Source organism: Cebidichthys violaceus, unplaced genomic scaffold (genome assembly GCF_023349555.1).
Source record: "Cebidichthys violaceus isolate CVI_PGR_0920_01 unplaced genomic scaffold, fCebVio1.0.p SCAF_8, whole genome shotgun sequence".
NCBI lineage: Eukaryota > Metazoa > Chordata > Actinopteri > Perciformes > Stichaeidae > Cebidichthys > Cebidichthys violaceus.
Window position 1 is genome coordinate 7,596,878 of NW_027176964.1, and position 24,456 is coordinate 7,621,333.

The 24,456-nt window shown below is 44.8% G+C and overlaps 1 protein-coding gene across 6 annotated transcripts in view; it reads left to right on the plus strand.

The window, feature by feature from the left end:
• The window catches only part of LOC137892417 (zinc finger protein 521-like), a 91,287-nt gene that overhangs the window by 59,204 nt on the left and 7,627 nt on the right, over positions 1 to 24,456 (plus strand). For all 6 annotated transcript variants that reach the window (XM_068737511.1, XM_068737512.1, XM_068737506.1 and 3 more), the window contains 2 exons: positions 13,246 to 13,377; positions 19,210 to 19,325. In XM_068737511.1, coding sequence (XP_068593612.1) covers positions 13,246 to 13,377; positions 19,210 to 19,325 — 248 coding nt within the window. The remainder of the gene's footprint in view (positions 1 to 13,245; positions 13,378 to 19,209; positions 19,326 to 24,456) is intronic.

Sequence of the window (24,456 nt, forward strand, 5' to 3'; positions counted from 1 at the left end):
CCACTGGGACGCCGGAGGCAGGTGAATTGCTCTTAATGCAAGGCACTGAATCACTGGGCCAACAACATGAGGGAAGTGCCTAGGGAGAGGAAATGGATCTGCAGAAAGGCTGGCGCGGACTGGCGCGACCTTGGAGCTAGTGCCCGCTGCGGAGTAGAAAACGAGGCCGTGTGATGTGTCACTGTGCTTCCACTCGCCACACTCCTCCACTTTGATAATATTCACACTTATTTACTTACGTTAAAAAAGAGAGAGAATTCATCCATTTATAAACCTTCCTCAGCTTCCATTAAGAGCTTCTCTACCAATACCAGATTTGTCTCTCCCATTTCTCTTTTAACTGATTCATTCTAGCCGTGTCATAAATTAATCTATTGATATAGATTTTGCAGTATTGGTTCACTAACTGTACAGAATATTTGTCACAATCTAATAATAATGTTACTCGGCAACATCAGCTGTTGTGCGTCTGGTTGGTTTTTGGATTTTAGTTTTTGTTTGAGAGTCCAGACCATCAGATGCTAGGTCAGATGAGGGAGATTTTTGCCTGGACACTGGGGGTGTGGTCACTCTCCTGCCTGCACCTGTCTCACTGAGTCTGTGGCACAAAGCCAGAGGTCAGGGGTCACCACAGGGGGCTGTCAAGGTCAAAGGTTTATCACTCTCCGAGGGGTCCTGGAGCCATCGCTCAGATCCTACAGTACACACGATCTGCCCAGTTGAGTTTTTTTTTTCTTCCCCCACTTTTTCTAATCCTTCCAAATGGCTCGGGCAAAACTCCTGACAGCAGCAAGAGAAACAAACTGTGGGATGTGGAGCTCTAAGCCATCAGCTGGAGATTTCACTTTGAAAAGAATCCCTTTTACTCACTGCCCTTTCCACCAATCAGAGGGCCCTGCCAGAGTCCAGGCACCCAGAGCAGCTGCCCTCTGACCCTGCCAGCGGTTGTTGGTTTATTTTGTTTGGGCGTTTTAGAGACGATGGGGCTGCTTTTGACAGGGCAGGCAGCAGGACTTGGATGAGGTCTTTAGCAAAGACGGCCAGCGAGGGAGAATTTCACAGCTCGGGGAAAAAAAAGACTCAAGCTACCCATAGCTGGTGTTGCAGTTCCAGTATCACGCTCATATTGTTGGAGCTGTTGTCATATTCATTGAGACATGTGGAAAATGGGCCATTTCGGAGGGGAAAAGAGGGGCCATTCATGCAAAGTCAATTCCATCAAGCTGACAGAAATTCCTCGATACCCCTGTTTATGCAGCTGTGCCCTCTGATCAAATTACACCAACCCTTTTGCAACACCCACACCTCCTTCTGCCCCTTTTGTCCCTCTCCTCCCCAACGTGCCAGGAACCTCAGATGGGTCTCCCATTCATCAGGGAGAATGGGAAAGGTGAAGAGACATGAGGAGGCACGTGACCCAGAGTTACACCTGCCCGCAGCAGTAATTGGGGCAAAGACACGGCACTTCCATGGGTCAAAGCAGGGGCCTGTCATGTGAGGGGGGCACAGGGGCCGGCAAAGGAGGCACATCCCCGGAGAAGTACTAACCGTCATGGTGTAGCACCAACTCTGACAGACCGTAGGGAATGAACCCGCCGCACCGAGCCTGTCAGCCGTTACACCAGCGCAGAGTGATCGCGGAGCCCTCCACCGGGACTGTATTACTGAAGGCTTTTCTTCTCTGCCTCTGTTTTATTTTTTTGGGGCGGGGAGGGCAGGTTTGCAAGTCTGTGCGCGAGAGGGGGGTGTTGAGGGGTATAATTGAGAGCACAGAGGGAGCTTCGTCTCTCCATCTTATGATTTGGAGGTGAAGACAAGCGCCCTCGGGGGCCCCCTGTCAGAGCTTTTGGGCGCGCTCAGTGCAGACTTCAATAAAAACACACAAAAAGAATTCCCCCACAAGGGCGCCTGGCTGAATTGCTGACGCCAATGTAAAAGATTCCGTTTTCTGTGAATCATTTAGTACGCGACCCTGAGCTCTCTATACAACGTGACAATAACAGGAAACCCCCCCTCTCTGTCCTCCTTATCGCGGAAAAATGAAAATTGCAACGAACCCAAAGAACGCCGAATTATTTTTTTTCACACATACAATTTCGCACATCGATCACCCTCTGCCACTCCTCCATTTCCCTCTTCCCCTCCCACCTCTCGCTCCTCTTTTCTCTTTTTTCTCCCCCTCTCACTGTATTCCTGTCATGACAAATGTCAAACGCAGTCCATTAGGAGAGTGTTTTTTTCTTCTTGGTAACCAACAACTTGCCAAGTCGAATGTGCGCTGGGAGAAGACTGCTGCGGAAGCATCACATTGGAGCACCAGCATCAGATATTTCTGTGAAAGTAACAGAAATGTTTGAAGGTGTTGTCACAAGCTCACAGGTTCCTGCTGTTTGTGTGCACCTGAGGGAAATGGCGCCTTCTCACCCCTTTCGTCTCCACCTTCTCTATTGTTGTTTTTTAAACTTATTTCTCTGTTTAGTTGTTAGCACTTTTATTGTGGTTAAGAATCTCAGCATGGCTGTTTTTTTTTTTCTGTGGGTTTTGACAGAGGGGGTCGGTGTTGTAGTCAGAGTTAAAATTAGAGGAGTTGCTTTTCTGTGTGACTTGGAGACATGTCATCTTCTAGAAGCGGTGGGGAGTCTGTCAGTCACAGCCATGGTGTGTTTTAATCATCTCTGTCCCACTTGGAGGAGCGCTGACGGTTAGAGTGAGGGTTCCCTCCCCTGGACAATACCAGTATGCTTGAATCTCATACGCTCTGATGTCAGACGTAGCAACCAGTTAAGAAATATGAGACGTTTCTTCCTCAAGTTAATCCTGCAAATTCAATGGGGGAATCAAGCGATGTCTGGCGAATTTGAAGACATATCACAAGTGTGTTTGAAGGTTTTTTGTGATCTTTCAAAAGATATGACAGCTGGAAGGAGATTGGCAACAAAATAGCAGGAGTTTGTCACTATAATAAGAAAATGAAGCTGATAGAATAATCAAAACCCACGACATCTTAGAAGCTTAATGAGCGAGGGCTCCCCCCAAGCGAGCAATAATAATAGCGTTTTGTAATTCTATAGCCCTTTTGATAATACTCCGAGGAATTTTAAATAGACGTTTCTTTGTAAAGCAAAGTAGGTTAGACTGCAAATTATATTCTCCATAATGTAGCAATGATGACGGGAGGTTTGTTGTTACAGTACGTCGCTGAGAGAGAATTTTGCGCCTATTTAGATATTAAAAGATAAATATACAAATATATGCAAACATTCTAAAATATACCTCTTAATCACAATGTCCTTTTTTAATTGCAGCTGGAGTGAGATTTATATTTAATGTTCACCAGAGTGACGTGCGCAACCAAATTGAGCTTTAAACCGAAGTACTTAGCAAAATATTCCTACAAGCCCCCAAGCAATTAGTCCAGCTGCCTGCCTTTGTCCACCTACCCATTGTGTTCTTTGTAAAAACCATTCTCTTACACCTCCACTTACTCCATCCTTCGAGACGCCATTGGAAATCCAGGGCTCTAAGTTGAACCCACAGTTGGTCTAAGTGTAATGAAATGTGTGTCATGTCTCTGGCTCTCTCCCTCTGGCTCCCCCTCACCCCTGGCCCCCTGAAAGCACTGCCTTTGACAGGAAGGCCTCAGTGGCTTCTTCTGCAGTGATCTTTAGCCCCTCCAGGTCCCATTGACTATTTCAGGACGTCCCTGCGATTTGTGGGTGGACTCAACCATTCACGCATGCTTCAGAGCATCGACAGTGGAGGAAAAATAGACAGATAGATGGAGTGAGAGCCTCGAACAGCTAAACCATCCCTCTGGGAAATCCTACCCTGATGCCTGGCCACATTTAAAAAAAGAAGAAAAAGAAAAAAACAGAATAACCTCTACACTGATTGTGTTTATTAGTTTTACATTAAGCTTATTGAAACACCAAGTTGGCAGTGCTTATTATACAGGCTGTGGACTTAACTATGTGCCTTTTTTTTTTTACTCTGCGGTTTACACATAATAGAAACTATGGCAACAGAAGTCAGGTGCGGTTTCTGCAAAAGGACCCAAGCTGAGCCATTCCAGATGATGCACATTTAAATTTGAACATATATTGACTCAGTTCCTAGTATCTTTATTTTTATTTATTTTTATCATGTATTCAATCTTTATGCAGATGAGAGCGAACAGATCATGCATGGAACACTTACCTTGCATTCGTATGTGTGTGCGTGTGTATGTTTATGAGGCTGTGTATGCGAATTACCTGGTAGCTTTTGTGAATGTGAGACTGCGCGTACGTGTGTTTTGCTCCCATGTGTACATCTGTGCGTGGACGTGTGTCTGTGCATGGATATTGCAGCTTGGAGAGAGAGAGTGTGCATGTCCACTATATTAGACAGGGCGTGCGAGGGGCGCCTCAGCATGTGTGTGCCGCTGTCTGTTCAGAGCTCTCGGCGCCAGCAGGGAGCGCCATTCCAATTTACCCATCAGCCACGGAGGTAGGGGGTAAAAGCGCGGGGCATCGCTGTCGGAGATTTCACATTCGAGGGACGAGATTACCAGTCAGGGGACCCCTGTGCGGAGGTGATGAGGGAGGGAGACTGCAGGGGCACAGTGTGGGGTGGTTGGGACGGCTGGGGGACGGAGGAGTGCTGAGAGGGGAGGAGGGCAGCACGACTCAACGACACCCTGGAATCCGTGGGCTCTCTGTTTTCTGGGGAGTGTAGCTGCCAAGCTGCACATCTGTTTGACACCAGGCACTGTGGTATGGCAGTCAGGGGCTGTCTGTCCTGATTCACATCTCCTCGCTCTCTATTTTGTGCTAAGGATCTGGACAACTCCGTCTCCTTAGAGTTCCTTGCAAAACTGTGTGTTGTGTAGAAAACCAGAAAACAAAAGGAGGAACCTTCTTAACAGCAAATTATTTATCCTCCTCTTTTATTTGTTTGTTATCGTTCTGCGTGCTGTAACCACATGCACGGGAAAGATTACAAACACTGGAACACAATCATGGCCTTGTAAAATCATCGTGAATAGTTACCTCAGACCCAGTCTGCTGTCTGCCGTGCTCACTCAGCCTGTGTTTGAGTGCCGGCCAAGTCAACCATGGCTGCTCCAGAGGCCCCGAAGCCTGTTGGGGAGACGGGACATTCCAAATAGCATAACTCATTCTTTACACCCTCTCTGCTGCCATTAGTTAATTATATGCAGGTGTTTTCCTTTCTTAGGTTTTTTTCTTTCCTGTAGATCTAATAAAAATGTAACCATAAGTACATAAAGCCAAATAGACGGAGAAAAGGAAGGGGGAAACATTGTGGAGGAAGTGGCTGAATGTGCTGTGTGAAGCAAATTATTGCCCCCATGTAGATTCATCAGTTCTCCCTGCTGGATTAAGGAAGGGCCTTTCTAATGAAGTTCGCCCCGTCAAAATGAAGGGACTAATTCTGATTTAGCTGAGGTAATGAACTTCCCCTCTCCTAGTGAGAGCAGCACCATGGGGCGAGGAGAGAGGGGTGGTTGTGTAAGGAGGGGGGGAGCAAAGGAGAGTGGCAGAGAGCGAGGGAGTGAGGCAAGACCGAAGACAAGACAGGAGAGAGACATGGAGCGAGGACAGGAAGATAGAAGGGAGAGAGGAGGCTGGGTGGAGAATGAGAAAAAAAATTATGCAAAACGCCTGTCTCGTATTTGCTGAGATGTATTAAATTTCCAGCGCGGGTGCCTGTGTTATATAAAATTATGCTAATGTCTTGTGGCCCGCTGCGAATGGCGGCTTGCTGGTCCTGAGCATGCGTGGCTGGCCGCTACACGGAGCGCACTCAGTGGGACTCAGCTTTTCTATTAAGGAAAACCTCTAGACACCTGATGATGAATTCTCTCTCACCAAATGTTCCCCCTTTTTTTGTGTCGAAAATATGAGCGCTTTTCTAAATGACTTTGGAGAGCCCGGCGTGGCACTCGGCGGCCTGCGTTGAGCAGGGGGGGAAGGGGGTAGGAGAGGGGGTGGGGGGGGTCCCTCTGCAGCAGGCTAAGGGAGTCAATTAAGGCAAGCACTGATAATTATAAGCCGGTGGAACGCAGGGGCTGGCTAATTGTACAGTGTTCCATGCCGTGAGCCCAGCCAAGGGGCCTCTCCGCAACGCTCTCTTTCCCCGTTCCTTTGTGTGGACCACAGACCCCATAGAGCCGCATACCTCAGCCCGACAATGCCACAGTGAGGCTCGCGGAAAAAAAGCCGGGCATGTGTCCATAATTAACTTCTTACATTCAGGCCATTCACTCTTTTGAGAACTGAAAGAGATTCTGGTTAGATTCACACCTCATTTCTTCTCTCCTCTTTGCTTGCCAGAATGTTTTTTGTTGTTGCCCATTTTACTCTTTCTTTACTTGTTTGTAATTATTTTTTCTTACTTTGCACAGCAACTGTGATTGAGCACAAGAGTCTTGGAAAGTTAGGGCATAGCCACTTGACCTTTATTTCCTTCTAACAAGAAAAAAAGCAGCAATTTAGAATAGGCATGTATAGAGTAAATTAGAGCATTTCAGTGCAGAATGGTGTTTGTGTGGCTGCAGGGGGTCCGGCGCTCCCATGCAATCCATCTCAGCAGCCTGCACTGTTTGTCCCCGACGGACCTCCATACCTGCCTGCAGCTGCAGCGCCTACACATCATTCGTTAACAAGTATTCGGCTCTTGCCTTTGTTGTTGTGGATTTCTCCCTTCTCTTTTTCTGTTCTTTTCTTCTGCCTCTGTGACCTACACACTGTTCATTTGACCGAGTTTTAGCCATTGTGGGTTTCAGCTGTAAGAATAGCTGGTAATGTGGTCCAGGCAAAACACAAAATGGCAGAGCATCCTTCAAAGCATACAGTGGTCCTGCTGAAACACAAACACCAGCTTCATCTGGTTCTACCAGTTTCCCCTCTGGCAGGCTGCACGGTGATACACTACATTCAGAGCAGTTTCAAATCTAAAAATGCATACATGTACAAAATCTGGAATATAGTCCTGCAGTCTTTTGGTCATTTCATAAAGACTATGTTGGGCTTTCTTACTTTGCTACAGGATTTGAGTGAATGAGATGTAACAGTGATACGAAAGAAAAGAAAGATTATCTCCTCTTTTTATATATTACGCCACTGTTTGCCATGCCGCCTTGACACAGTTGAGTCATAAAAGCTTTTGAAGACCTTACTAAATCAATGCATAGAGAAACACAAAGCACAGCATGTTTTTCACTCCTCGTTTGCACATAGCTCTGTGTACGTATGCGTGTCAACAGGTAGTCCATTCGTTTCTATGGGAACCTCCGTGATGTGTTTGCCGAACACGTTGACATTTACGTCGAAAATTTGTAACTTTTGTGATAGATTTTGGATGGACTGTTTTTGTGCATTGTGTCTCTCTTTAAGTGAAAAGGTTTGTTTGCATGCTAGCTGTGTATCTTACAGAGTGCATGCATAGTGGGTGATATGTCATTTAACATAATATTCCAGAAAAATCATCTCTTTTTTGTTGCCATGCATTGACAATCTGACAAAATTGACTTCTCTCCCATTTCTGCGATGGCGTTTTTTATCCATCCGTAAAGAGATGCATTTTCTTGCATTGAAGAATAGGGGGCTTACTCCTTATACTATAGGGAATTAGGTGCCTTTTTCTCTGTTGTCTCTGATATTAATGCTTCAACAAAGACTTTTGGCTTTAGTTTCTTTATTTGCTGCTACAGAGTATCGCTCAACACACATGCACGGGGGGCTCTTGGCAAATAACTCGAGTGGAAATGTCTGCTCAGTGCGTTTTTTTTAGGGAGGAGAAGTGTCCTTATGTTTTTGTCCCCCATGTTTTTTTTTAACTCCAAAAGGTGTTCTAGTCTGCTAAACCTTTTGTAACATCCGCTCAAGCGTTACGCATGTTTATCTCGACACAAAACCTGTCAGTTTGGTGTTTCTACCTCTGGCCCGGGCAGCCAGGGGAGCTGTGAGGCGGTTAATGTAGGCGCAGAGTGGCTGATCCTAGCAGGAGCCTAGCCCTGCTCTGATTAGCACCTCCAACGAGCCGCCATGCATCAGAGCTGACATTCTCCCAGAGACATGTTCCCCCAGAATCCTTTGCTTTTGCTGCGCGAGGGCGTCGCTATCAGTGACATGTCACAGCCAACACCTCACCCCTCCTTCTCCCTCTGGAGGTTGGAAAACTGCGTCAGGCATGCACCGAACTTGGGACCCTGACACGAGGGCTTCGATGCCTCGCTTTGCTCGTCTTTTGCTTTTTCTCTTGCAGACACAGAGTGTGTATTTTACATGCCCACTTCCCTACAGGCAAACTGAAGTAAAGCTTCGCCTTTCATGCTGCAGTAGTTTTCCAATCTCTTTGATTTTATTAGCTTGCACTCGACCACATTTCCATCACTGTTCGTGTAATACATTAACTCATTGATAGAATGGGGTGAATTTTAGAGGTGCTATGATTAAATATTGTACTTTAATTTTGACATTTTGCACTTGATTCACTCTGTCATTCTCGAACTGTGGAGGCAGGAAATAGATATTAGCAGCGTTCCCCCCCCAGGCACCAGTTCTCCAATCAGCTTTGGTCCGGGGGGAGTCCATCCCTTTGCGCTCCCACCTACCACCTTCCCACCCCCATCTGCAGCATTCTCCGGGCCTTAATGGGCCTTGTAGTACTTCTGAAATGAGTTTGTTCCTTATGAGCAGTGCTTCTACCTCAAGAGAGCGCACCACACGGAGGTGGAGTCAATTTGTATTCACCCATAATTCCCTGGGCCTTAATCACTCTGATTTTCCCCCCATTATCTGTTAATGGATAGTTCCCGCGGAGAGAAGAGAGAAGTAAACCCACCTACTGTTTACAGGCCTGAAGCTGTCTACTCTGCTACCATCCACAATCCCGTAGTGGGTTGTATATACGGCAGCGAGTCCGCCAAAAACCAAATCTTCTTGGTTTATTAACATGCAACTCCAACATCAGGCTGATTATTGTGAAACAGATGGTACGGAACGGAAAGCAAACTCTACCTAAAGGTGAAATTCCTCATAAACAAGATTGCTCCAAGCAGGTATTTTTCTGCCTTTATGGTACGGTTTGGCAGTTTAGAAACTTTGTGTTGTGTTGACCTATCGGTTCGACTGGGCCAACTTTGATTATGATGGCAGTTCTGTCTCTGGCTTTTCCAAAACAACCCATTCCAGCCCACTAAATATTCTCAATTTGTTCTCCCACTTGTTTATTCATTACTTTCAGCAAAGAAGTGCCTTGATTGATGTTCTTAATATCATTTGTTAGTGTGCTGCTTTCGCGACACAAAGCAGCATGGGTCCCTCTAAGAGTGAGCTTCAGAGAACCATTCACCATGCCCCAGAGGGGAGTGTAAATCTAAGTATCAGATTTTTCTCTTCCAAAGCCAAATGCTAAAAGTGATCCTGAATTCCCCTCCAATTCAAATTGCTCCTCAGCAGACTTGTTTAAATAGAGTAAGGGGCAGTGGTGGCGGGGGGGAGTGGTGATGTTGGAGCGGAATCAGCTGAGGGACAGTTTTTAATTAAGCAATGCCCTATGTTATACTTAACTACACACTATTATCAGAAAGTTAGACTGTCTTTAGTTACTTTAGTTCATTCTTTTACTCACTGTCAGCTGATGGCTCTGCATTCAAACTCTAAGCAAACCAAGACATCTCTATCATATTCACCGACACCTTTATGACGGCCTTAAACATACAGAATTCAATATGCTGCAGCTGTGTCGTTGTTACATAAAGCATTCACTAAACTATGCAAGCCAGACCCGCAAGCCCCAGTGTCCCAAACAACCTTCAACAGCACATGAACTTCAGCCGGGATTTTAAAAAAAGTAAACAGCGCAGAGAAATAAAGACCATTCTTTTTGAGTAGTTTTTTTTTTCCTCTCTCCCTCTCCTGTCCTCCACGTGGGAGAGATATTAGGCGTTTGTGTTTTAAGGAGCTGTGAAATACATAAACCATGAGCCACAGGAACGCGAGGCCCTGTGGATATGCAGATGGGCTTACTTTGCTGGTGTCAGGGATGCTTAGAGGGAGCAGGCACAGGAGCAGTTCTCATCTAAAGGATTTTTCTTTGGAGTGCGGAGGGACAGGGTGGTGGCAGCGGAGAACGCTCGGGAGACTCGGAAACAGAGAGCTGGAGGAGGGAGTGAGACGGAGATGAGGATAGAGGGAGAGAGAGCCGACGGTCCCATGTGGCCCTGTAACTATATCCAGAGTCTGCTCAGTGCATAGAACGGGGTGAGGGTGGGACCATGCAGGGCCATGCTGATTGGGCAGCTCTGGAGAAGGGCTGGGGGAATGACAGGAAGTGACCTCAGCCCAATGAGGCAGCATATAGGGGTGATTGAGCTGACTTCCTCCCCTGGCTCTCACTAAGAAACAGGCTGCCAACTTGATTCAACCCCTGTTACACTGCTGAATGCAAACCCAGCCCTACACAGGCTCCGTCACAACGGAACGCTAACAGAGTACAGTTTACTCATAACATCTCACAGTCAATCCTCTTTTCTCTTTCTATCTGTCTATACATATCATGCAGCACGCTTTCAGTTTAGGTTTGTATATAAACATATGGAGAATGTAGGTGAACTATGTACTAACTCTAATTTAAACACATCACTAGTCATGTTGTATTTTATATATACATGTATACTGTATATCAACAACTTTTTAGAATTATCAAAAATAAATTCCATTAAAACACCAAATCCAACACTGAATTAATCCTTGTCACAAGTATTGTGTGTGTATCCAAAGATATCCTGTAGCTCACTGCTCACTGCCATAGACCTCCATTGTTGTCCAAAAACTATTAGAACACGTCATTGAATAACACCTGTACACTGGGTGACATGTTCATTGTAATGTAGTTCATTTTGATCCCAAATACACCATCCTTCACACCAAATGTGTATTTATGCACAAAAAATAGTTCCCAACAAATGCACGATTTAGTCCTATTTTGGTAACTTTTGGTAAAAACTACTACTCCCCTAGTTCTTTAGCAGGAATGAGTGAGCTAAGGCCCAAGAGCCACAGTCAGGTTAGGAAAGTAGACACAGACTAACACATTGCTGATCACAATCCATTAATGGTATTTATTTATCATGGCAATAAAAAAATATAGAATAACACCAGCCTTATTCTTCAAAATGGAAGCACACTGTATACATATCTCTTTGCCATTTCCCCATGATGCACCTGCTCACAGACATAAACACACACATGCATGCACACAAGGTCAGTCAGGCAGGTGCAGAGTTATCTGCATAATGAAGCAGGCCAGGTCTCCGAAGGGACAGCGTTGTGCACCGGGGTCAAATGAGGGCTGCACATATGGCAGAAGAACAGATCCATGAACCCTGCAGCGAGCTTGACCTCATAGTGTACACCCTCGCACAAATAAGCAAACTGAATAGGGATCAAAGAGCGCGGCGTTCACGTTGCACGGCTACTTGGACGCACTCGTGCCACCCTCCTCCCCCTCTCTCGCTGATGCCTGCTGCTACACCCTGAAGCACATGTGGGCCACAGAATATCTCATCTGTCAAATGCATGATTGCAGAACACATCATCAACTCGGTCCCTTTCAAACTAGTACGAGCTGCTTTGATCGGCCTTTACCTTTTACTAGACGGTCATGAGGGAGCATAGTCTGTCAGCCTGTGCTGATGCTTACAACTTACTGTGCGATTTGATTTTATGCAGTAGATATTGCCTTATGCAGCATGCAAGGCCATATGTTTATGTTATTGAGAAAAGATTGTAAAAAGGACATGTGGTAATATGTTACAGGAGAAAGTTCAGTATTTACACGCTGTTTCTTTTGGCGCTACAGGAGATGTTTCCATTCCCCTCTCGTCCTGGAAATATCAGGGGTCACTGAGTTGCAGCTATCACTATAATTTATTTGATAAATATATACCCCCGTATCAGGTGAGCTTTTAGTAAAAAAACAGGAAAATTTAACGTTGTTTTGAACAAACAAAAATATATTTAACAAAGTACCTACATACAAATCTATCCCTCAACAAAAAGACTAGTTTCAAGTGTTTTTTTTTTACAATAGACAGATAACCTAATAAATATAAATGTGGAAAAAAATTACAAAGCAGGAATTGAGTAATTGCACTGCACTGTTTTTCACCTGACAATTGCCTAAATCGATTAACCCTTGACTTGGATCCTCCAGGAGCTCGCGCCGGGCACAGCTGTTTAGCTGGATTGCGTATTTGTGCCTCTGGTACCCAGGGCCTATGTGGTGGGCACCGGGCTGTGGAGACCTGGGGAAAAACCCTCGATGAGTCCCCGGTGTATCCACACCACCCCCTCGCAGTAGCTAGCCTAATGTCAGCGTTGGCAGGAGTTTGATAGAGCACTAGTCTGGCCCCATGGCAGAGTGTATAGGCCTTTTATTGACGCACTGGAGATGGGCAGTTCTCTGGAAGCCTGAGTCAGCAGATTGTTGTGCTGCAAACGAGTGTGCAGGTTCACAGTCTGAACGACATTTATTGCGGCCTCGGCTGAGGCAGTGCAATGTTTGGATAGACGTGCAGGGAATTCTAATGCCAAGCGGTTAAACTGGGAATCTGTTGTGCTCTTGAAATAACTGTCGTATCACTGTATTAAAAATGTTGACGCGTGAGCATGTCGTAAAGGAGAGTTGTTTTGCCAACCTTGACAGTCAGTGTATGTCCACTGGAGACATGATAAGATTATTAGGTGACATACAATGAAGGTTTCAGTTTTTTTTTTTAATATAATTTTGTCCTTGCAGTTATAGTAATAACACTCTGCACATCTGAAATGAGACTATTTAACTGTTCTTTCTCTGTTCATTTTTTATTCACCTCTCAAAGCACAAATTCCTTCATGTAGACCTCCTTCAAAATCTGTTTTCTTTTGCAGATGCTAGAAATAAATGATTTTGCATGTACTGTAAGTTAATCAAAAAGACGACGCTCACCATGTTCAAAGTGCAAGGCCCCAGCTGGTCATCTAATTTATGCCTGATGGGAGCAGATCACACTTTATATTATTTCCTGTCTCATGAAAATCACAGGCAGGGGCCTTTGCCACAAATTTGTCGAATTCAAAATTTCATGTGTAAGAAGTCAAGAAAAGACACAAGGCAGAGTGAGACCTCTACCATTCACGCTTTGCTTATTTTCCTTCTTATGATTTTCTTTGTGTTTTTGTCATTTCTCCTCTGCAGAGGAAGGATTGAACCATGAATGCAAGCTCTGTAGTCAGTCATTCGACTCACCAGCGAAGCTTCAATGCCACCTGATTGAGCACAGCTTTGAGGGCATGGGAGGAACCTTCAAGTGTCCGGTCTGCTTCACAGGTATGCATTGTGTTTGTGTGCACGAGTGTGGGTGTGTGTATCATGGGCTTGCAACCTAATGAACTGTTAGAAAGATTGGAAAGGTAGAGTTTTTTTATGTACATTTTTAGAGACATTTACATTCTCAATATGGAAAGCTTTTAATTTCCTAGTTGTCTTTTTTTTTTTTTCTAGTGTGAAAAGGCAAATGGGTTCTAAATGAGTTGGGAAAGGTCAAGCAAGCGGGTCGGCTAAAGCGGAGAACAGTTTGCTGCATGTGGCTTTTTATTTAGTCAAATTGCCTCCAAATCAAGGCCAAAGAAGTGTCATGAGGTGAGAGGGGGGGGGGAGCAGGGGAGCAGGGGGGAAGACAGTGTAAGCGGAGGGGAGATGGGGGGGGGGCATGGAGGAGTGGGGAAAGAAAAGGAGATGTGTTAATTGTGGATGGCAGTGGTGCTGATAGCTGTAATGATCTCATCTGTCTCTGTGCGTGGAGGTGGAAGGACCGGACTCCTCCTGAGAGGATAGCGCCCTCCTTCAGTGTCAACAGGGTTAACTATCTCTATAATGAAATCTGCAAAGTCGTTAACTTCAGCTCTTCACTCTTTCTCCCTTCTCAGCTCTTTACTCTTCCTCGTACTTTTTTGGGTCCTCAGCTCATTTCCCTCTTTTGCCCCCCCCCCTCCCCCACACACCCAATTAACATCATTAGCTCACGTTTTGCATTTGGCTCAAATATATTTTTGCACATCTCTTACCTCTTCATCCACCTCGCGGCTCGGCTTCTTATTCATTTGCCTCATCTTTCTTTCTCTCTACTCCCCTCCCTTTACTTCTCTCATTGCTGTTTCGGCCTTATCTCTCTTTTAGCAGAAGCCTATTGATATATCCCCACCGCGAGCCCCCCCACCCCTCTACCCCTCACAGGGGTCTGGGCATTTAATATCCAGAGCATGCCTCCTTCATCTGAGCCTTCATTTTCCACCGCCGGCTTTGACAGACAGGTCCCCCCTCTCCCTCCGCGTCCATATCGATCACGGAGCATGAGAGAGAGGGATGCTGGGAGGGAGAGGGAAGGGGGGAGAGACAGAATGCACCCTCAGGACAGTGGTCGCAGAGCAGACAGACAGATGGGCGAAGGCCCATGGTGGTGGAGAAGGCAGGCTGTGGAGAGTATGCATGGACTGAAAGGCCTCCCTCTGTTGGGGATGCACGGGACAGCCAGAATGAAGTCAGAGCACTGGGAGGAAAAGGAGGAACTGAGAGTTTGCCTGACAGCTGTCCTTGAATATATTTCTTCAAGTTGAGCTTTGCAGAAAGTGGAAAGACTTTTACAGTATATTGTTGGACAAATGTATGTATTTTTCATTATGTGTTAGGACATTTACCTTACAGTTGTGCAGCAGCAGTATTCAGATCTTTTAATTAAGTACAAGTAGCAATGATTGAAGCATGATTAACTTCTTATGTTGAGGCACTCGCAGCACTTAGTTAAGGTTGAGGAATGATTCTTGTCTTAGATAAATGTTGCAAGACAGGACGCGTTTATTTTTTTCACATTCATTCAAAACCACAATCTTTAATTAACCTTAGTCTTAGTGGTTTGGTTGCATAAACCAAACCACACATGGGATTCAGGAAGTGAACCCCTGGTTTCCCTTAAAAGTAACCGGCAAAACAAATTAGGGTATCATTTGTTTCTTTGGTTTGGAGGGAAAGTATACAGTATTGTCATCACAATGTATACAAGTAGAAAATATCCAAATAAAACAACTCATTACACATAATTAGTTTTTTTACCTGGATTGTTATGCATTAACACATAAGAGGCACTTTTATGTTGGTGCTTATTCAAAGTTTAGCTCATTTTACTTTTTGGTTGCTTAATGTTTCAACAATGCATCATTTTCTATTTTGTATGTTTAATCCTAATATTCAAAGTAGGGATAGAAAAAGTAGAATATTTCTCTCTAAAATGTAGCGGTGTAGAAGTCTAAAGTCAAGGATGAGTACCTCTTAATTGTTATTACTACTCTAATAGTTACTCTTGGGCTTTTCCAGAGCCTACTCTTTGGAATTCACCATGAAGTTTCAGCCAGTTTTGTTTTGTAAGCGTCGATGAGTCAGTGCATGCACTATTCCAAAAACTTTATTTACAGATTAAAAGGATGCCCGTTACAGACGTAATGAGTCTGACCATGAAAGCAAAACTTTGATCAAAGTAGGTGGTACCAGTAATAGCAGCTGGGTCATTAAGCTCAGATTTACAAGGTTACTCTTAGTTCAAAAAATCATCCCAACTCGATGCCCATGTTTTGGTTTGATCTACCCGCCGTGACCCAAAAACTCCCTGGGAGGCAGGGAGTGATTGTCATTCTTTGACACACCTGATTATCCTCAATCTGCACTGAAGGGAGCGGAGAGAGAGGACAAAACATACCACAAAACAGACCAGAGGAAAAAGAATGGGGAAAAGTAAGTCGTAGTCGGTAAGATGAGGGGAGACAAAATAGAGGAGAAAAGGAGACAAAACTTGGAGGAAGCTGGGAGGGTTGCAACTGGCAAGTTTGGATGTGAGATGAAAGCGGGGAAGAGAAGGAGGAAAAGAGAACTGTGTAGGGAAGGGAGGGTAAATGGAGAGAGGTCCATAAGCCCCTGGATGATGAGAGGGAGGCTGACTCTCCCAGGACAGATTTGACAGGTTTCAGAAGTGGGGGAGCCTGCAGCTAGAAGTGTCTGCCTGCACCCTTAGGAGCGTTGGTGAGGGCTGGTGTGGAAATTGTGATTGGGAATATGTGCTTAAGACAAACAAAACAGAAGAAAGTGTGCCTGATGAAAGTCGTGTGTGTGTCTGTGTGTGTATACACTTTTCTTTTACTTATGTCACAGCGGGAAGTACAAACTCTAAAAACTACAGGATTCAAATCCACAATAGTCTCGACAAATACAGTAGTTTAATTGGCTTGTTGTTTGGTTGCTGCCCACGTTCTGCTGGTGCGCGGTGTTAGAATTGTGACATCTTGCATCCAAAAGCGACGACATAGGCTTAGCTTTAACCCAAAACTAGTAGTTATCGGCTCGTAAAGCCAAATCAACTTACACAGCCGACGTGTTTGTGTTGCCTCAGAACACTTGGATCAGCCTCTGCATTGTGAACTCTTGGATTAAGCAGAAACGAACACATGTAGGCTAGACGAATAAATAAATGAAAAGGAGAAAGGGGGGGGAAAAAGGATAAACTTTTTTTTCCCTGCCTGCACAAACAGCTTAGTATTGGTGCAGTGCAGCCTGCAGAGAGCACCACCCTGCCAAAATAAAGATGAGCTGGGGCCTGTAGTAAAGGAGACGTCTGCCATGGGCGGCCCCTGAGATCTAATCAGAGGGCTTAATATCCCCCACAGCGAGGAGACCTTGGCCCCTCAGCCCCCTCAGCCCTGACACCCCTGACGCCCAACCCGGCTCAGCGCTCTGTTCAGCTCCGCTCTGCTCTGGCTCCGCGGCCAACAAACTCTACAAAGTTCTCTCCCTCCCTCCCTTATTCTCTCTCTCGTTCTCAGCAGGGAGCGACACAATGGCCGGCCACTGATCCTGTTTGGATGTGTTTTGGATTATTTCTCTCCCGTTCCTCCATGTCCTCATTTTAACCCTCCAGGACAACTTTCTCCTCGCAATGGACTTTGCTGTGGCATGTTTCATATGTGACCCATGCTGCTGAATTCCAATACAATGTCCCCTCATTGCCCGTCTCAGCTTATCCTTTTATTACATGTTGCATGCTAATTTGATGATGAAGACAAAGCAAAGAAAGAGTCTTCATTCTGGCTCCCAAAGTTAATATTAGCATTCGCTGCATTTTCCAATCATCTTTATTAATCATAAATATAACCCAAGCCTGCAAAAACGTCAAAACTTAACTATATGAATTAGCTAAAAAGTAGCAGCCATTTAAATTGCTGCCTCAAATGTCATAAGTCCATTTAGTATTTATTGTTCTTACAGCAGACTTGTAAGTGCCATTAGTGCATTTGAGGCTCTGGCACTTTAAATCAGCTGCCATTATCCACTCGCATAAGAATGAATGCAGAGCCATAAATTGGTAAATGCATAGCTGATTAAATCTGTCTCATACTGGAACTGGACCAGATATTCACGTAAGCAGCGAGCATCAGCCAACTTGACATCTCAGTTGTGTTTGGCCCTATTGTACAGTATTTGAAGGCCCCCCAAGTCTCAAATCCATTTTTATTTTTGCTGTATTGACTTTTTCCTCCGCTAGCCAAAGACATAATGAAGGCTTCCTGCGGCTGCTGTGACCTGCCTCTGTACAGTATATGCAGACAAATCGCAGCGAAAGAAAAAAGCTATTGTTTATCAGCGCATTTTGTCTTCCAGAGCATGTATTCCCCACAAAGAAAATTGTCATCGTTTTTAGAGCATAACAGAGGCACAAATGCACATGATAGCCAAGGCCTTAACCTTGAGCGGCAATGTTTTGTAGCGGACCGTAAAACCAGCCATCTATCTACAATTATGTTTGTCTTCATATTGTTGTGGTCATTAGTTTCAGAAATGGACCATGGAGTTGTTTGTTCATTAGCGGAGTTTTGTTCATTTCTGGTTAACATGCCGCCATGTTCCAGAGACAGCTGTCACCCAGGCATTAGTAGTCTGAAAGCACCATCACAGTGTGACTGCTTTGAATCCAAACTTTTATTTCCCAGGTCAGGAGTGTGACATTCAATGAAACCGAGTGTGTCTCAAGTGTACGCAGCTCAATAATTAATAACCGCTCTCCCAGGTGAGCTCAAATTGGGACACGTTAACGTTGCGGAGGCCCGCCACAGGGCTGCAGCGACCCCAAAGCCATCTCCGACAGACACCTCACCTTTTGTGGCTGTGCGGTTTTCCCCTACTCTCCTTGTGGCCCCCCCGGTGCATGCATTAGAAGAAAAAGTTATTTTGAGCTGTAAGAAATTCAAATGAAGCCCCCACATGCTAACTTTTCCAGAGCATCCAGACCTTTGAGATTAGACAGCCGTCCTTAAAGCACAAGGGTCTGGGATAACAAACGGCATGTTTGAAGTGCTCCTTGGAGAATGCAGAGACACACACACACACACACACACACACACACACACACACTCAAGATGCACACAAATGGCTCCCCCTTAGCTTTCCAGTGTGGACTATGGCTTAATTAAAGCACAAATGTATGGTATATGTTTTAAGTTCCAGTGAGTTGTGTGTTTATATGATGGTGAATGTAGACTGAGCCTGCATGAATAAGTAGTGCAACATCATGAATATTTATATTGTCAATATAATTAGCAATGTAGACTAATGGAGGCCATGTTTTGCACTTGAAGCCATGCCAATTTTTTCGTGGTTGTTTATTTGCTGGCTTGTTGTCCCCACTGTAGTGCTAAATAAAGAGCATCATTATTACCAAAACATTATGCATTCGCTAGCTCTAGTGCCATAAATATGACCACTCTAGCTTCACAGTTAACATCTAAATTGTTCTGTTGGTTTTTTTTTTCAATTATATTGCTCATAACAATGTTTTTTCTCTTGTTGATAGTGCATTCATTTGTTTGTAATTAAGTAATTTTCCTTGCCATTTGACATACTCTGTCTTCAATTTTTATTCTGGCAGATGCAATTATGATGTTGCCATTTTTTCCCCTTAACACAGGCTATTACTCTAATTTACCACAGTCAACAATAGGAAGCAAAGAGTATGGGCATCTTACGGTGACATCTTTTGAAATGCGTTGTGTACAACACTCAGGGAAAGTCTCACTCTAACATTCCTTCTCTCTCCCTGTGTCTCCTCTCCTTACACGTGAGCAGTGTTCGTCCAGGCCAATAAGCTCCAGCAGCACATCTTCTCTGCTCACGGTCAGGAGGATAAGATCTACGACTGCTCGCAGTGCCCACAGAAGTTCTTCTTCCAGACAGAGTTACAGGTGAGCCTCGGGCTGGCGTTTGCAAAAAAAAAAAAGGGCCACCAGCAAGAAGCTGCGACCACTAATCACACATGACAGCTTAACAAACACTAAACACCGCTCACCGCACTCCGGCTATCCCCTCCATCCCGGCTGGGATGAGAGACTCAGAAGGAATTATTTCGGTCCGTTTCCAAAACTCATTTGTGATGTGCAGATATGATTTGATTTGCTTATTAGACCAGCAGAGCACTAAAATATCTGGAATTAGAGGATTAGTGGAATGTTCGTTTTTGAAGAGGTAATTACATGCAGTGCAGAGGCAAAAACACAGTTGAGTCAATATGCCTGCATCTCCCCTCCTAATCACAGAGGAGGCCTCATGGCTAAATATGAGCTTTGTCCTCTGGGAGACCGTATCTGCCCTTCAACAAAGTTAGTAGTTGGACTTATGAACTTGCAACGTTAGAGAGATAATCCGTTTTCTAGCAATCTTTTTCTCCGGTCCTTGGAGGAGCTGAAAAAATGAAACAGACCTTATTATATTATTTCACTGCGGTGGTGTTTTCAAGCAGCTCTGTTTTGTTTTGGGGATTATCTGCCTTACACACGGCACACTTCTCATATCCAGAATCTTTTTCTATTACCTTTTGAAACTGAATCATTAAAAAATGAGCAGCCCATCACAAAAGCGTTCAGTCCAATCACTGAAATTGTTCTTAATTCGCCTTAAAGCGCAGAGCGAAATCAAAAGCTCCTGACCTCATCCTCCATGTACATCTATCCGAAACTTGGATTAGCAGCACAGCGTATTAGCAGGTAGCCAGAGGAAGTATCCAGGGCCTGGCTGCCCATTGATCGGCAACGATTTTCATATTGAGATTCAGTTTGTAAACATAGAGGCGCGTGTCTGCCAGGAGGAAGGTGAATGTGATCATTATCTGCTGGACATTTGAAAGCCGTGGAAGGTTATTTATCAAGCCTCGTGCTCCACCAAACATGGAGTCTTTTCATTAATGCCAAGGCCTCCAATATATCACATTTTCATCTCTGATTGGTACGCGTGTTCTCTATACAGCCAAGGTTTGGTGTAGGCACCTGTAAACAGTCTAACCTGGGGATGTTTTTACTACTTTTTTTTTTTTTTTTTTTTTTTTTGCCTTTTTTGGGGAATGATGTGATCTCCACTTCCCGGAGGTGTTGTTTCATGCATGATTATATTGTTTTACACCCTGTGTGAAAAGACAAGAGTGGAACATGAAAGACCTATGGCACTTTGTTGTGAAACGGGGGCTCATGAAAGGAGAGCGGGGATGAGCTTGGGGGATAAGATGATCCTTACGCTCAACCTGCGCCCGCTCTAAAGGCAGTCCCATGTGAGTGCATGCTCACAATCTCTCAAACACATACAGTATGTTGCTCTTTTGGAATGCGCGCATACGTATTGTTTCTTATCACATTCACACAGAAAAATACACGTTGTGAGTTTATTTATACCGTGACCAACTTCCTTTTTTATCTGAAGACGCAACTCTTGAACTTGGTGGATGTTAGATTTGCCACTTTCACTGTCTATAGTTGAAGCCCTTCACAAACAGTGCAGGTTGGAGTCTTGTTTTTAGTTGTTGTTTGTTTGCGGTTGCCATTTCCCATGCATCACACTTCAAAATGTCTCCCTGACATGGGGCAGTCGTTTGTCAGTCCGTCTGAAGTGGAGCTGTCTTCCAGCAGCGCGAGAAGTGGAAGCTCTCCCCCTTTGCCGGGTCTTGAGTTTGGAGTTTCTCCCTGTTTCTCCCTGACACTCTGGCCCACTCGCAGGCTGCCTGGGCTCCTCATCTCTCACAGTAGTCGGAGGGGTCAAAGGGCCAATGCAAGCAGGGAGAAGCAGCGGCGAGAGGGAGAGCTGCCACGGCAGGTAAAGGGAAGCAGGAACGATATTTTATTAATTTGCTGCTGAGATCCTGAAACAGACCAAAGGCTGTGACAGGTATCCAGTGCACCGCTCCACATCCTCCCCCACTGCCTCCCCCCGTGAACTCTACCCTGCGAGGGGCTAGCCAATTTTCGCCAGCCTGTCGAGATGGATGATGGGAGAGCATCCGTCTAATCAGCCCTCCTAGGACCCCCCGCCCAGCCGCCCCCCTCAGACTGCCCAGATTGACTGACTCCTGGGCCTGTGTGCCCCAGAATCCAGATTCCAAAGGAGAATAATCTCTCTTGCTCTCCTTCGCTCTCTCCCTCTTTCCTCTTTCTTTCACGGACCAAAAAAAAAAATAAGCACTGAGATGCAGAGACCACCATTCCCCTCGAAACTCTCCAGAGGACTCCCCTCCACCATCACACACACTCACACAGCCTCCACCCTGCGCATCCTTCTCCCTCACCCCATTAAAATATGGAGCAAAGTCTAGATATTTCATGAGGTGCTGATGGGGAGGGCAAGCTGGCTGGCTGTGCAGCGTTCTCTCTGACCCTCAACTACTGCCCACCCCTTGAGCAACTAGGAGACATGGCTTCATTTCATCCTCTCTCCCAAATAAGAGACTTTTGTTTTACGATTTTAAATTTAGATATAAGAAAATTAAAAAGCAGCAGCCCCCTTTTGAGAAAAACAATGTTGCTAGGTTCTAGCAAAGTCCATATTGCAATGTGAAACATTTGCGTTGGCTTCAGTTGGATGCTTTTTATAGCTTTTTACAATGCGAAAGGAACTGAGACACTGACAATGCTGCTATAGGCTGGATTAATTAACCAGCTTCATTAACTGATGGGTGTGCAGTATTAGCCACAGCTTAAATCTGACATTTCTCTGAGTGCAGTTCATTTGTGAAGAAAACCCACAAGTTCAGCTTCTCCAGAGATGCGGCGTACTAGAGGGCTCTGCAGTCAGAGGCTTCTCTCCCAAAGATTCCAGTTCCTCCAAAGACCAGACAAGACAATGAAATTGAAGTAACAGTAACAGTGAAGATGACATTTTCTGCGCGAGATTCCCTCGGTTCTTTTAAGCCGGGCTGTCTATTATTTATTTTTTCCTCTCAATCGTCCAATTTCATTATCATTGCTTAGAAGTGACACGAGATTGTAAGTCATGTGTTAAGTCGTGCCGCGATCGACGGAGGAGTGGAAGGACTGGGGTACCGTATTACTTCTCCCTCTCCTCAGACGCCCGCAGGACACATACCTTAATTGGAGTGTCTTTTAAAAGGATTCCTTCAAAGACGATCCAAAGCGCCCTGGCCTTAATGAGTGCTGAAAGTGACAAGAGCACATCTGCATCACGTTCTACTTCCCCACACAAATGAGATTCTCCTCTCCCCGTGTGATAGCCATTATTGCCAAGCTGTGACCAATTCCACTGTTTTAATTAAGCATATTTATAGGCTTCACGGTCACCAGGTGTAAACAACTATGCATGTCATAATGTCTAAGGCAGCAAAGAGGAGGAAAGAATTAGAGATGGACAGCCGCAGAGAAGGGAGTAAGTTGGGCAGAGAGAGCTATAGAGGAAACAGCTGCAGGAAATGGGTTAAATGCATCCAAAGTGTGTATGCAGCGTGTTGTGTTTTTAATATTATAATGCATGGAATGACTTGAGTTCATTCTATGAATGATGGCTCTTCAAAACAATATTTTAGGCCTTTCTTATCCACCTTTCTTTTCATGAAGTCTTAAGAATGGCACTCTTCAGCGTGAAGCACAGAGACCGAATTCCCAGAAGTTTTTTTCTTCTTTCTATTTTTTTATGAATTTTAAAACATGCCCCCAAAAACGCCCCAACTGCCCCACGTCCCAAAAGTGTCGCACAAAAGCAAAGCTTTGTGTGATTGTCCCTAAGCGGCTCTCAAACACCCCATTTTCTCAGAATATCTTGATCTGCCAAGTGTGACAGCTCTTCACGCTTTTGAAAGTTGCATATATATATATTTTTTTCCTTTTATATGACAACTTGTTTTCTTCTTCATCACCCCAGGTGCTCAGAATTCTGTCACCATTTCAAAAAAGTTGCACTACAAAATAAAAGAACAATGAATTAAGGAAGAAGAAAAAAAAACAGCTGCTTGTGAGGCGCCATCATTAATATTTAAGCTTATTTATAATTATGTACAACACTGTACACACACTGTAAATGGGGACATAAACACCCTTAGATGACTAGTGATGTATCACAATAGTGGTGTTCTAGTTTTGTAGGTGGATCAGAATTAGACAGCATGACAGACCTAATGATCCTGGGAGGATATTCTCTTTCTCTGTGTGTGTATACATCTGTGTGCGTGCTGTATGTATTTGTCTTTGTGTCTGTCTCTCCCAGGGTATGATATGTGCATGCAAACACATTGTCTGGAGGGAGACATGACAAAAACTCCCAGAAGCCTTTGAGCTGTTCCTTTTTTTTCTTTTTCCTGTGTTGCACCACTGGGGAAAGTTAAATCCAAACAAAGAGGAGACGCTTGGTGTACTGTGCTAGAATCCATCACCAGATCTCTCCCTCAAACATGTCTCCTTTACTTTTCTTAGTTGAGTCTTTCAGCAACTTTGATGAATGCCATTTTCGGCGCTTCTCAGGAAATTCACTGCAGGTTTAATTTACTGCCTGTAGTGATTTGATTTTCAAGTGTCTATTATGCTGTTGATGTTAACAAAATGCAGCAGAGGCCAAAATAAACAGCATTAGAACAATTATTCCCACTCGAATTTCAGATTCACGCGTCACACCACTAAAGTAATTTGTCTCTTCAGTTTTGGAAAAGGATGTTGAAATGATACTCGTCAATTAAAAGCAAATGTTCCGATTCGCTCCTCCATTTCGGTGGGAAAACATGCGAGTGCAGATCGACTCTCGCTCTCCGATAGGAGCGCGGAAATGCAGCAGAGAATTTAGTCCTCAGAAATCTCTGCATTTGTGAAGTGGCATATCAAGCAGCACAGGAGAGGGAGGGGGGCCAGACGCTCTGTAACATCCCTAGTCAAAGTCTGTCCCTGACTGAAGTGGTTAAATGTGAGAGTAATTGTGTTTTGTTTCTGGGACTGACATGTGGAACCCCATGGACCCCATCTCCCTCCCAGTGACAGGCAGAGATCCTCCCCCCTCGCTCTGTCTAATTAGAGGATGTAGCCCAGGGCTCATGTCCCAGGAAGACCCATCCCCCTC